At 36.6% G+C, this 14994-nt stretch overlaps 1 protein-coding gene across 1 annotated transcript in view; it reads left to right on the top strand.

The window, feature by feature from the left end:
* LOC132796327 (putative uncharacterized protein DDB_G0271606) overlaps window positions 1–13180 on the top strand; it is a 64649-nt gene extending 51469 nt beyond the window's left edge. The window contains exons 2-4 of the mRNA XM_060807468.1: window positions 333–529; window positions 2690–4130; window positions 9361–13180. Coding sequence (XP_060663451.1) covers window positions 333–529; window positions 2690–4130; window positions 9361–11036 — 3314 coding nt within the window. The 3' untranslated portion in view covers window positions 11037–13180. The remainder of the gene's footprint in view (window positions 1–332; window positions 530–2689; window positions 4131–9360) is intronic.
* The last annotated feature ends 1814 nt before the right edge of the window (window positions 13181–14994 follow it).

The following is a 14994-nucleotide window of genomic DNA, read 5'->3' as shown; positions in this document are numbered from 1 at the left end:
TGCTTGCATTTACAATACACACACACACACACACCCTTACATGTATACATGAGTGTGTGTGTGTGTGCTGCATATTTGAATGGACTTGCAGCATATTCGCAAAAGTGCAAGTCAATTCCAGCAGCTTACTTTTATTTAAGTAAAAATCTAAGGCAAATTCTTACAACAATTTCGCTTTGTTCTCATCCATCTCAATTGACAATGTACTTGAGCAGTCCTCCTCCTCCGCCTCCTGACCTTCTCCTACACTCAACACACATACACATATTATATAGTATATATATTTTTCGACGATTTCTTACTTCATCCTCTTCTTTTCTTTTTGCTTGTAGATTTCAATTTGCAAGCAGAGGCCAGCATACCGGAGGACATATTTGACCAGCATGATGGCGACTTGGGCGAGGATGCGGCCACCCAGCTGCAATATGTGGAGCCTGCGGATGCGGATGCTACTGCTACCGCTGCTGCTGATGATGACGATGGCGATGGCGATGGCATCGATGTTGACGAATCCGAGGCGGCTGATATTGTGAGTATTATACGAGTGGACTCGATGTGCAGCAGCTGCTGCTGCTGTTGCTACTGCTGTGGTTGCTGTAAGTCAGCAAGTGTTTCTTTCGAATGAGGTCACTTCTATTGAATAAGAGGGCCACGCCTCCTATGCCCCCACTCTTAAACACACAGATGGGCAAATAAAAAAAGCACAAGAGCAAAAGCAACGCATTGAAATGTCACACACAATGCGTTTGGGGGGCCCAAGTCAAATTATTCCACTGAATGAAGTCTTTAAATATTCAGCATGCATTTCTCTCTCTCTTTTTTCTCTTCTCTTTTTTTAAGGCCAGTTGCGACCTGTGCTGTTGCGGGGTCAGTGTTTTCATGGCAACATAGCTTGGCTTTTATGTCCTCGAACATCAGCTAAGCGATCAAGCTTTAGTTTAATATATTTCTAGCGGCGTTTTCAGTTGAAGAGCTTCGAAGAACTAGGAGAAGTAGGGTCATACTTAATCTTTGGGAAGATGCAAGGAAATGTAGAAAAAATTTGACTTATAAACATTTCAAAACGTGCACATAATCTCAATTTCGATAAAATAGAATTCTAGTTCATAAACAAAACTAGCCAAAAATGTGAGGAATTATTAATATAATATATTCGCAACCAACATTGAGTTTAGGAATAATCAAAAATAAGTAAGAAAGCTAGTCGAGTGTGCTCGATTGTGAGATAGCCGCTAGTCATTTTAAGTAAAACAAATATACCGAAAATATACCGCAAATATATTAAAATATACCGAAGGCCATATTTGTTAAATTATTGTACTACATTCAAAATTCTACAAATATACAAAAAAATATACCACAAATGTACCGAAAATATACCGAAAGACATATTTGGTATATCGATATTGTACCACAGAATGAAAAATATACTAGATTTTCAGCCAAAACAACTAAGACCCGTTGTAAGTAGCCGTTTTTTGCCATACAAATGTGTTACTTAAATAACTTCAGACAAACAGACGGACATCACAATTATATACACTTTATAGGGTTGGAGCTGACTCTTGTTGCCAATTGCTTTTTTTGTGTAGGTATTTAATTAAGCAAAGAAAATTTCAGAAGTAGTCCAAAGTAAATAAAATTAATTAATGCTTTGAAAACGTGAGCCTAACTTTAGAATATATAAAATATCATAGGTCAACTAAATTGTGTGTAATATTTGTGTGTATTAATTGTTGTGTTATTTCTTAGGTTCAAGTTCGAAGAGAAAAGATCTCAATTTTAGCTTTCTATCAACACAATCGAATAGCCAATATTTAGATATTTATATTCTGTAACTAACAGATTATTATCTGAAGGAGTATATTCTAAAAGAGTATTTTCTAAATAAAATAGAGCAAATGATCTGCTGAGCTTATTGCAATTGCTGTGCAATTGTGTTTTGAAATGGGTTTAAATAGTTGGGACTTTGAAGTACCATAGAGAAGTGCAGAAGTGCAGCAACTGAAATCGAAAATGTCACCTAGGTACACAGGTGTGTGTGGTTCCCTAAAGTCTCCAGCTGATGTTCCCAGGTGAACACTGCAAAGTGTTCATCTATGTAGAGCAAGAATTTGCAGTTGCAAAGTTTTCGGCAAGAATTGCCATAGCACTTGGACTTAATGGTTTGGACAAATGCAATCTCTTAGACAGCGAATGTGAGTGCGAGTGAGTGCTGGAGTGAATACTCGCTTGACTGCCACGTTCGCATCTAATCAGCACTGTGCAGTCGTCTTTTTGTTGTTGGGCTCAAGACGGACGAAACTTGCCTCTCACTCTGTGTGTTTGCGTTTTTTTTTTGTATTGTGTCGCACATGTGTCTAACTGAGTAACTAAGTATCACGGTGCGCCTTTCATTCAGTCGTTGCCTCGCTTGGCTTTATTGTTTTTCCTGCTGCTGCTGCTGCTGCAGCAGCTTCCCAAGTGAGTCTCTCGTAAGTATATGTATATATTACGTATACGTAACGTGTACATAACTATGTATGTATGCAGCGTTTTCTGGTAACGGCTGCTGCCGCGCTGCATTTGGGAATGAGTTGCGGAATGGCAACGGAGCTGGGATTGAGACTGGGATTGGGAATGGGAATGGAATGGCTTTTATTGTCTTTACGTTCGTCTCGCATTGTACGCTTTGCTTGTTTTCTTGCAGATACTTGAATCTCAAAGGCCCACTTCAAGGAATTTCACTGTTTACCTAGCCAAAGATGGCAAAGCAGTCAAGAAGAAATACCAAAACAACAACAACAGCAACAACAACAATAACAGTAACAATAAAAACCACTACAACTACAAATTGAAAAACAATAAAGAGAACACCTTGCCGAAGAGAGTTGCTCAAGATGAAGATGAAGATGAAGAAGAGACAGCAGCCAAATCCACTTCCGGTGACAACAACAACAACAACAGACAACTGAATGAGCAGGACAAAGTAAGCGTAGATGGAGATGAAGACACGGACATGGACATGGACATGGACATGGAAATGGCAGAGGAAGATGAGGACAATGTGGAGCATGAGACGTCGAAGCCGAAGCCGAACGCGAACTTTGGCAGCAAAAGTTTTGCGTATAAAAAATTTAAGAACATGCACGAACAGCAAAATCAACAGAAGCAAAAGGAGCAGCAGCTGAAGCAGCAGCGGCAGGCAAATGCCAACAGTCCAAGCCAAAGGAGTCGAAATGGCGATGGGAAACAACAGCAGCTGGAGCGGCAAAGGGAAATGGAACGAGAAAGGGAACGAGAAAGGGAACGTGAACGTGAACGTGAACGACAACGAGAGCAACAGCAGCAGCAAGAGCAGCTGTTTGATTCTATTGAAATATTAAATGAACGAAAATTTAATAAAGCGTCGGGCCAATCAACGTTGCAAGCGGCTGCTGCTGCTGTTGCTGCTGCTTCTAAGGATGTGGTCGCTGGCGAGGACATTATGGCAATCGGCGATATTGAGGACAATTTTGGTAATGATGAAGTATTGGCGGAAAACATTAAGTCCACAATTGACAATGATGAATCAGCAAAGGAGACAACCACAGCAACTTCCACCACCACCACCACCACCACAACAACAGCAGCAACAACAACAACAACAGCAGCAGCAACAACAACAACAGCAACATCAAGCACCACAGCAGCAAGCACAGAGCTCAACTTGGACTCAGGTTACATTGGACACAAGAAGAAGCGACACGGCCAAGCTTGGGGCAGCAGCAGATACTATGACAAGGACAACTACAGCATAGGCCGTGTACAGCAGCAACAGCAACAGCAACAGCAGAAGGAACAACAGCACAAGCAGACGTTACTCGAGTCAGATTCCATTTTAGATTCCAGCTCCGATGTGGGCGAGTTGCATTACTACGATGGCAGAGCGGCAGAGTTGGCAAAAACTCTCGACAGCAAATCGCATGCCAATTACTTGAGTGGCTATTTTGCTCGCACAATCAATGAAACCAAACAAGATGATGACGACAACGACGCCGATGACGAAGGAGAAGGTGAAGGCGAAGCTGTGGTAGTTGGAGAATATGCGGAAGCGCAGCAGTTGCCACAACTCGAAACGGAATCGGAATCTGCATTGCGTTATCATCCGGGTAAGTTATTTCGGTATTTTTCCTGTAGCTTCTTGTACAACAGTCAAATGCCTGCGTAATAGATACACAGCCCACGATAACGTATACGCACCGTAAGCCACAGACTAAACACCGACCAAAAAAAGGGACTGCGACAGCAAAGCACAGTAAAGAATCTGGCACACAGTCAAAATTGAAACACACACACACACACGCACACGCAGAACGAGAATATAGGAAATGCCAAGATGCCGCACAGTGGGCCGAAAATAAACAACAACAAACAACGCTAGAATGAATTTTTAAAGCAAACTAACAAAATGGAAATTCCATATTTTTAAAGACAACAAATAATTCATTTGCCTTTAAATATTCATTTCGTTTCGATTGCAAGTTTGTAACTGGAATTTTTGTTGATTGTGTTCAATTACAAGTCAATTTAAAAGTCATTCAAAAATTGTTTAATAAATTCTGCGTTCAGTTTTATCAAGCTTTAAAGATTCACTTGCTTTATCATTGAAATTAAGCAAATAAAAACATTCTTGTTACTAGTAAAAGAAATATTCATTTATATTTTTAACATATTTATATATTATATATCATTATTTATTTTAAAATTCGATAGTTTAATTTAAGCAACGAAATAAATGACAACTTTTTTATTACTAGTAAAATAAATATTCATTTATATTGAAACTTATTATATTATATATTTTCAAATTCGATAATTAAATTCAAGCAAAGAAACAAATGAAAACTTGTTTACTATTAGTGAAATTATTAAATTATTAAATTATTTTAAAATTCGTTAATATAATTCTAGCAATGAAAAGAATATAAATTTCTGTTCAGAACTCAGAACTTTTTTTCACGAAATACTCAAACATAGTCTTTAACATTTTCGCCATACTATTTGCTATAGGCTCAAACGCACTGTAATCTGTAACTCATTGTAACTGACCGACTTCCCAGCTAGCTGTCAAAAAAAGATTCTCAATAATTAACGGAACACCTTTTTAACACAAGCTATAAAATTGCGCACACAAAATAGAAATTCAATGAAGACATATTCTGGGAAATCTATTCGATGTCTAAGTTAATTTTAGATGTCTTTATAAAATAAATCGACGTCCCTTTGATTCCAGGAACCGAATTCAACTGGCTAGACAATAAGCATGAAATGCTTTACTTTTTTTAAATTTGCAAGAAATCGTTTATAAATTTAACTAAACTACGAGACAGTTTCAAACGATAGAAATTGAAATCAGTCTATGAAATTTGTAAGCCCCAGAAAATGTAATTGTGGGATCGATTTTATATTGCAGTGCAGTGACAAAACAATATGCAATATGCGGTAATTGTTGGTCAGAAATCCACAAAGTAAAATTCGCTTAGGGCATTTTGTGGGACTCGGAAGCCACTGTAGGTTACGGACTTTGACTTGGTTTCCCTTAACAAACTTTTTAGACCTGTTCACTTTTTGCGAAAAAGTGGAAAAGGTCTATTCACCTTGTCAGCATTTTAAGTTCTAATTTTAAAAAGTGCTATTGTAATGAAAATGCGAAACTCACATAAATATATATGTATATTTTCATGTATATAAACGGTTTTGCAATTACTCACCTTCACTTATGTTCAATCTAAAGTTTATTAAACGCCTTCACTTTAGTTGAACTCACAAAATTGCATACTTATACTTTTACACTTATAATAACAAAACAAAAAAGAAAAAAACAAACACACAACTCTTATACTGACTGATATTTGCACACTTTTACACTTATAATCAGCAAACGAAAAAAAAACACACACACAAGCGTATAAGAATGGCTCTTGTATTTACGTTGCACTTCTATGCAGACACGCACAACAGAGAAGGGATTAAAATAGGCTCAAATTATATTCGCACTCACTCACACCAACACTATTTAGAACTTGCAGCATCAATCGCGCGTGAGAGCGAGACAACAAGAGACGCCGCGTCACTTTTTGCATTTTCACAGAAAAAAAATCACTTAAATGTCAACAGCGCATGTAATCGAATAATAAAAGGCGCAATAGGTAACAAAACAATGCTTCTGCGCATGAATTGAAGATTTAACGATATTTACGTAATTTAAAAGGCACTTGACGCGAATCAAAATGAAAATGTTGCGCAGATCAAATGCACTGTGCGTTCGTCTGTCGCATACTGGCTGATGTTTTTGGTACAATTACATTCTTCCTCTTGCTAAACTGCAAGGCGCTTTTTAGTACTTTCGGTACTTGTGCACTTTTGTACAATTTTGGGAAGCAAGAGTGCAATGCGCAGCAAATGTACAATGATGAAGTGGACAAAGACAAGTGCGTGCAAGCGAGTGAGCGCTAGACGATTGTCGAAACGTTCGCTGATCGTGTCTGACACACGCACTCACCTAAGATAGTACATACATAGATATTTGTCTGTTTGTAACTGCTGGCATTTGGTGGTGTGATATTTTGTTGTTGTGGTTAAGCTCTTACTCAAAGAAGCAATTGAGCAAAAGAGAGCAAATGAGTGAATTAATATGTGTGTAACGTAAAGACAATTATGTTTATATACTGTATTATGAATATTTTGTTACAAGTAAAACACTTTAGCAAATGTGAACAGGTCTCCTACAGTCAGTTCGTAACTGTAACTTTCTTACTTGTTTGTTTTTGATTTCGGTCAGCTGGGCAGCGCACTAAGCTGGACAAGGGGGAGGAAGGGCGAAGCGGTAAACTCTGGTTGCTGGTTGCTGCAAGGGACTTTGACTGTGGACCGTAAATTGAAAATATGTTAGGCAAACCCCAATTGAATGCAGTCAGCCCCGCGACCCCGCTACCCGAGGGCGTTGCACACACACACACACAGACAAAATTTCTGGCGTACAGCAACCGAAAAACTGAAAAACCAAAAAACCCGAAAAAAAAACACGAAAACGAAAATGAAAATGAAAAGTCTCTTTAATGTGTGAGTGCAAATGTGAGTTTTGGCCAGTTTTGGCTCAGCTTAGTCTCTCGCATGTGGCCTTAATTAGTTTATGGGCCTTACAGAACTTATGCAAATTCGGACAGAAATCAAACGGAATGAGCTTTAGCGCCCGACCGAGCAACAAAAGTCCCACGGGCCAAACATTTTATTACAACAGTTTTGTTGTGTGAGATTCTTATTCTTCTTGGCTCTGTGTTTTTTTTTTTGGTTGTGGTTTTTTTGCCCTGAAGCAATAAAGCCAACAAAATGGCAAATATTGTATAACTTGGGCCGAACGACCGACCAAATAGAACATGTCTCGAGGATTTCAGCACCCCTCGCTTCACCCCGCCCCTAACATCAGTCGCAACAACAGCAACAACAAAAAAAAGAGAATGAACTTCGCACTGCATTCGTTCGTAGTGGAGGAGGCGTCTCTGCTACGTGCCTAGACTGCCTGAGGTCCTCTGCTTGGCCGCATCTCTTAAGCCAGTCTGAGACGATACGTTATACGACTGTGTCGGTGTATCGGTGTACGAGTGTGCGAGTGTGTGAGTGTGTGTGTGCGTGTGTGTGGCTGCCTGCGCTCTGAAGGCAGATCCACAAGTTATTCACTGTTGGATTAAATATATCATAATATAGTATGTTAAGTATTTTACTAGTATATATAACACTTCATAATACAGTATATTAATACAGTGATATGGTATATTATATAGAATAGAATATTATTATACAATATTTAATTATATCAGTATATACATATAATATATCATAATGTACTAAATTACGACATAGTATATTTTACATACTAGTATAATTCTATATTGGAGAAATATTATTTTTAGACACAATCCATTTAAAAGCTTCAGTTACAACACATGTTTTTGTTTGTTTTTTGGTTATAAAATAATAATTTTATTATTACTATTTTAAATTTAATTATTATTATTTATTAGCTTCAAATTCAATATTGTTATTTTATTACCATAAAGTAGAAAAAACGATTTTTTTACTCAATAAACAATAATAAATCATTGGATTTGGATTATTGTTAATATTAAATATTTATTCTTTTAAAAACTTTATTTATATTAACAATATTTATGTATATTTTTATTATTCTATTCTATATTTTTAATAATATTTAGTAATTTTTACCGCATAAAGAAATTTCATAACCATCATGACAATTTATTATAATATTTGGTATTTTTTTATTTACCACATGTTTTGATAAAAATATTAATAAATAAAAAAAAGGAATTAAAACAGTCTTTTAACAAACATAAAATTATTTAATTTTCGTTTTCTTCATGCTTACAATATTTAAAATATTATTAAAATTTAAAGTAAATTTGTGTCTAATTTGAAATTTTTGTATTTCCTTTGCTGGTTACAAGATTGTAATAACAAATATAGGTACATATTTTTTTATTACGTTTTTATATCGTTTAACTTTTAACAATATATTAATTTAATTCTCTTTTCAGTACTTTATTTAGATTCGATTATTTTTGGTTTTCGAAAATCTAATTATTAACTTCTCCTTCAAATAATATGTTTAGATTCTATATATTTTGAACTTTTAAAAGTATATATTTGATTATTTATATTTTCAATACTTTATACTTATATTTGTTATAATTTGTTCTCTTTTAAATAATTTATTTGGATTCTATATTGGTCTTAACTTTTGAAAATACGTTTATTTAGTGATCTTTTAATACATTATTTAGAATACTCGTATATATATATTTTTTAACATTTTTATCTGTTTATTTAATTTTCATTTCAACAATTTATTTTGATTCAATATTTTTAAACTTCAAGAAATATAATTATTTGGTTCTCTTTTGAATTATTATTCGAAATAACTTAAGGACATTTTCCAAAACTGTTCGAACACCCCTCGCTGTCACTGTGCGCTGGCTTGACCAAGTTCCTTATGGCAATGTTGCCGCACTTTTATGCACAATCAAATGAAATGAATTGTGGCCTTATGGGCAACGGATTTTGTGGTCTTAGATGAGGGTCACAGCATCAGCAGCAGCAACAGCAACAACAACAACAAAGAGTACATGATGAACAACAAGAGCAACAACAAATACGATGGCGATTTGTTGTCCTCGGGCCTAATAGAAATCTATTACTTCCGAGCGAGCGCATCGTGCCAAGACTCACAAAATTCCTCCAAGCTAAAGCTGAAACTGTAACTGAAACTTTTCCTTTTTCTTTTTTTTCTTTTTTTTTTTTGGTTGTACCAATTCTTTACAGATGTGGCAAGCACAACGGCATCGCCGTCGGCCTTCGAACGCTTTAAGGCGCTGCGTCGCAGCAATCGCCGCAACGGACACAAGATGCACAAAAAGCGCTACAAGGACTATCTGAAGCACAGTCCGACGGTGACTCCTAAATATGCACTCAAGTTGCGCAAAGATCGCGAGCATCGCGAACGCGAACGTCAGCGACAACAGCAACAACAGCAGCAGCAGCAACACGATGAACAGCAGCAACATGCGGCGCCAATCTTTGCGCTTGGCTTGCGACCGCAGCGAGCGACAGCGAAACCCTTCTACGAGGGTCAAGTGAACTATTACGATCACCAGGACGAACCGCAGGAGCAACAGCAGCAGCTGCAGCCACAGCTTGGCCACGATGTGGACAGTCATCATACGGAAATGGAGCGACTGATTGCCAACGACAATGGCAATTGGTATCGTCGGATCAGTCCAGTGTTGCGCAACGGTGTGAAGACCACAAGCAACGAGCAACAGTTGCTGCTGCATCAGCCACAGTCGAAGCATCATCATCATCATCATCAGCATCACTTGAAGCATCATCATCATCAGCATCAGCATCACAATCATCATCAGCATCAGCATCATCAAAAGCATTTGCAGCGCCAACGACAACCGAATCCGTATCAACGCAAAGCCTTGGCCCAGCCAGCCACGCCTCCAACCACGCCCCTGGCGCCGCTGCCGCCACCCAAACAGCAGCTGGGACATCAGATCACCGAACTGGAGCAACTCGAGCGCTACTACGCCAAGTGGCCGCATCTGGCACGCGTTCAATTCCAGGTGTACGACGAACACTATCGCGAATCGCATCCGGAACTCTATGCGGACTACGAGGCGGATGAGGACTATGAGACGGCCGCTGAGCTCGAGGAGGCGCAGCAGGATCATGGCGAGGAGGCGCTCCTGCCGCCGTACATCAAGAAGTACAATCGACGCAACAAGCAGCTGCTCAATCTGCTCGAAGGCACTTTACCGCCACCGACGCCGACGCAACTGCTGCCGATTCGCCTGGACGATGAGTATGTGAAGCAGAAGCGACGCCGTTATCAGCAGCGTTACGAGGATCTGTTCGCTCAGCAGCGCAGCACGAGCACCACGAGCAGCAGCAGCAGCAGCACCGCATCGCCAACAGCAGCATCAGCAGTAACAGCAACATCTTCGGTGACTTCGCTCGTTGTTGGCAATCAGCTGCCCGAGGAGGACAAACAAGTGGAGGATGCCATCAACAATTATTACGAGGCAACCGCAGCGAGTAAAGTGGCAACGGAAGCGGCGCCAAAAGCGGCGCTCTTCAAGCTTCCACTCTATCCGGCCATTGCGGGCAGTTTCCTCGGCACGCCGCGCAGTCGCAGCGCACAATTTGTGGCGAATGTCGCTGGACGTGGACAGCAAAGCAGCTGGCCTGGACCAGAGAGCAACACTTCAGCGCCGCCTTCAGCATCACCGCCTGCCGCATCGCCCCTCAACTCGTTTGTCTATCATCGTGTTGTGGATGGTGTGGGATCATCATCGTCCTCATCATCATCGACGGCGACCAGCTCGAGTCGCAAGCAGCGGCTGCCATTTGTGGCCATCACTGATCGGCGGCTGGACAGCTTGAGCTCGCGGCACAAAGACTTTGAGCAATCGAATCACTATCCGTTGCCTTAAACAGCCAAGCAGCGATTATTCTATATACATATATAATTATTTTTTTTTTTTTTTGGGCATGAAACATATCAACAACAACAGCAGCAGAAAAGTAGAACAAAAAGCGATGTGCAACCCCAAAAAAAAAAGAGAAAAAAAAACTTAATTATAAACGTAACTTAGATCTAAATTTTTGTGTAGACGCTTTTCAATTCGATTTTGAGTTGTAAATTTTCAACACACACAGAAAGTAGTGAAAAAAAAAAACAAAAAACAAAAAAAGTGAAAACACTTTAGCGATAATTTTGACACTTTTGTTTCCCAAAAAAACATAAAATATAAAGCGTAAACGAGATATATAGGCAAGTAACAATAAAAACGAAGAAAAAATTAACAAGCAAAAAAATGGAAAGAAATAAAAAATACTTAAACTAAGCTATGAATTTTTTTTTGTGTATGATAGTCAATGACACAAAGAACGACAACACCGCAACAGTAGATAATACTATATATAAAACACTTATATGTGTATGTACACACACACACACACACAAACACACCCTACACACACACACACAGTTTATACGTAAGCCTCAAAGTATGCTACAATTATTGTTTAACACTGCGCATACTTAATATATTCAACTTGCTCTGATAGATCGATCCATAGACAATGCTCCAGCTATTTTGACCCTCTGCCCCGCACGAAATTTTGAGAGCACGCATCAAATAGGTTTCAAAATTAAAATCACACTCAAACAAATAACGATTAATAGACAAAAATACATATATCGAAAAAGCAGATGAACTCTAATATTTTAACAAAACAAAACTAAAAATATACTTATATTAACAAGAAAATACAAAAATAAAAAATAAATTATCTTGTATCATTTATTATTTAATATATTACTTTTCATAGAATTATATTGTTTTGTTTTCCAACCACACAAATAAAGAACAACAAACACACAGCTAAAAGTAAAGTCAGCTTCCCAGAAAGCTTTACATAAAAAACATACAAATAAAGATATATATCATTTGTGTATGTGCGTGTCACTTGCTAGAATACTAAACATAGAAATAAATCAACATTAGGCACAGCAAACACAACACAACAAAATACACACAAATCAAAGTGCAAAAAGTATTTAAAGAGCATGAAAGTCGTTTTAAAATTGCAATTTTATCAGAAAGTTGTTTTCCCCAACATTTTTAAATATTAAGAATGCGACTGGATGAGCGAAAAACTAAGTAGGAAAAGGATGCGGGCGAAAATCGAATTTCGATGGCAAAAGGGAAAAAATTGTCAAGTCGTCGTTGCAAATGAAATCAAAGCGTCAATGCAGCTAATCAACATATCAAAACGAGACGAGAGCGAAGCAAAATGAAAAAAAAACCTAAAACAAAATACAAAAACAAGCAAACGAAAAAAAAAGATGATTAAAATTGAAGAGAAAACAAACAATGATTTTTCTATAAACGCAAAGTTAAAATGCAGTTTCTTCTATGACAACACATTCCCAACCATGAATTGAAAAAGTTAAATCGCAGTGTGATTTTTTTTTTTCTTCTTCCAATTTCCAATTTTAATTAAATTCCATTTCTACCATATACATGATTGAAATGAAATAAAGTTATCAAGGATGAATAACAAGTACTTTTCTTATTGAAGGGCAAAAAAAAAGGTGTACAGCAAAAATGTAAATGAAACTTTCAACTCATTAATAAAATTTAATTCGAATTTCGATGATTTTTCAAATGTTTGTAAACTTATTTGACACAACAAAAAAAACGAACGTCGCAATTTTACTTATTGTAAAATGAAAATAAAATTGGAAAACAAACAATAATAACAATACGATATATGCATCGATATATGATAAGTACACGAACGATACGCGATTTAACAGTTTCAATGAGCATAGAATTAAATGACAAAAACAAATGGAAAATTATTGTACTTAGGCGTTTATTTATGGTATATGTATGTATGTGCAAAAAAAGCAGACGATTAATGAACACATATACAACACACACACAAACAATGACATACACACACACACAACTGTCATTATATGGTAACATTTTAATGGAATGAAATTCAATAAAGCAAAACTTATTATTTACGCATAAATATAGTTCGAGTATGTGGAAAATGTTTTCTTTATTCACGGGTTTTCAAACAGCTGAGTTGGTAAGTAAGAGCAAAACATTTAATAACAATTATGAGAAAATAGAATATTAAACATTTCACTACGTTTTCAGCTCATCATTTTTATACCCGCTACCCATAGGGTAGAAGGGTATTATAACTTTGTGCCGGCAGGAAATGTATGTAACAGGTAGAAGGAGGCATCTCCGACCCTATAAAGTATACATATTCTTGATCAGCGTCAACAGCCGAGACGATCTAGCCATGTCCGTCTGTCCGTCTGTGTGTCTGTCCGTCTGTGTGTCCGTCCGTCTGTCCGTATGAACACCTAGATCTCAGAGACTATAAGAGATAGAGCTATAATTTTGTTTCGACAGCATTTGTTATGTTTGCACGCAGATCAAGTTTGTTTAAAATTTTTGCCACGCCCACTTCCGCCCCCGCAAATCAAAAAAATCGAATAACAAGCGTAATTTTAAAGCTAGAGTTGCGAGTTTTGGTATATATAATAATAACTATAGTAGTTATGATTTCTGAAAATTTGGTTGCGATCAGATAAAAATTGTCGAAGTTATTAAAGAAATACTTTTGTATCGGCAAATACGCCTACTTTCGAGGGGTCTGAGTTGCTTTGGGTGACAATCTGGTATATTGAGCCGTCTATGGTATATTTTGAATGCGGTACTTTATCGATATACCACATATACCATTCGGTATATTTTTAGTATTTTTGCAGTATATTTGGTATATTTTGAGAATAATACCGGAAAATAAGTTGAGATCGCAACCCAAAGAAAAAAAATGCATGCATTTCTTTGTACATTAGCGTTACTAACTCAAACAAAAAAAAACAAGTAAGAAAGCTACAGTCGAGTGTACTCGACTGTGAGATACCAGCTACCCATTTTGAATAAAAGCAATATATTTTATTCAAAATGGGTAGCGGGTATCTCACAGTCGAGTACACTCGACTGTAGCTTTCTTACTTGTTCAAATTATTTTATGGAACCTATAGCAATAATTATGAAAAGTTAACAACAATTTCATATTAACTTTATAGAATATTTTCAGTATATTTTGAATTTACTCCATGCAAATTTTAAGTATATCTCCAGTAGTATATTTTTAGTATATTTCCACAATTTAAAATAATATTTTCAGTATAATTCAATATTCTATCAGTGTATGTTCAGTAATTTGTTAGTATATTTACCAGTATTTTAAATATTTATTCAGTATATTTGTATAGGAACGTATAGATAATAGTATATTTTCAGCATATTTTGAGTATTTTATCTATATAATAATATTATAAGATATATAGAATATAGTACATGTACAAATTTTTAGTATATTTTCACATTTCCATGTTAAAGTATATTTCTATATATTTGTATAACGATATTATAAAATGTATTTTCAGTATATTATTAGTACATTTGTAGCATTTTGTATATGTTCTCAGTATATTTTATTAACTGCAGACACATTGTTTTCATTCATTTGCGAATTTAATTCACCAAAACATTTTCAAATTTCTCTTAATTTTGCAGTGCACATTTAATTGACATTAATGCCAGATTTTATTTACCTTGAATACATATACATAATACAGTATTTACATAAGTGCAAATACTGTTTATTTGCAATGGATAATAAATCACTTGCAATGTCTGATTTACAATAATTGTTTGTTGCAAGAGTTGTGTAAATAAACTAGTTAGAATCTATCTATCTATATTCAATATTTATGGTTGGTGCAACAAAGCTTACACATACTATAATTATTTCTGTTGCCAAACTAACATATAATTTTGTGCTCAT

Source organism: Drosophila nasuta, chromosome X, assembly GCF_023558535.2.
Source record: "Drosophila nasuta strain 15112-1781.00 chromosome X, ASM2355853v1, whole genome shotgun sequence".
Taxonomy (NCBI): domain Eukaryota; kingdom Metazoa; phylum Arthropoda; class Insecta; order Diptera; family Drosophilidae; genus Drosophila; species Drosophila nasuta.
Note: the sequence above shows the minus strand (reverse complement) of the source record. Positions and strands in the feature narration are given on the sequence as shown.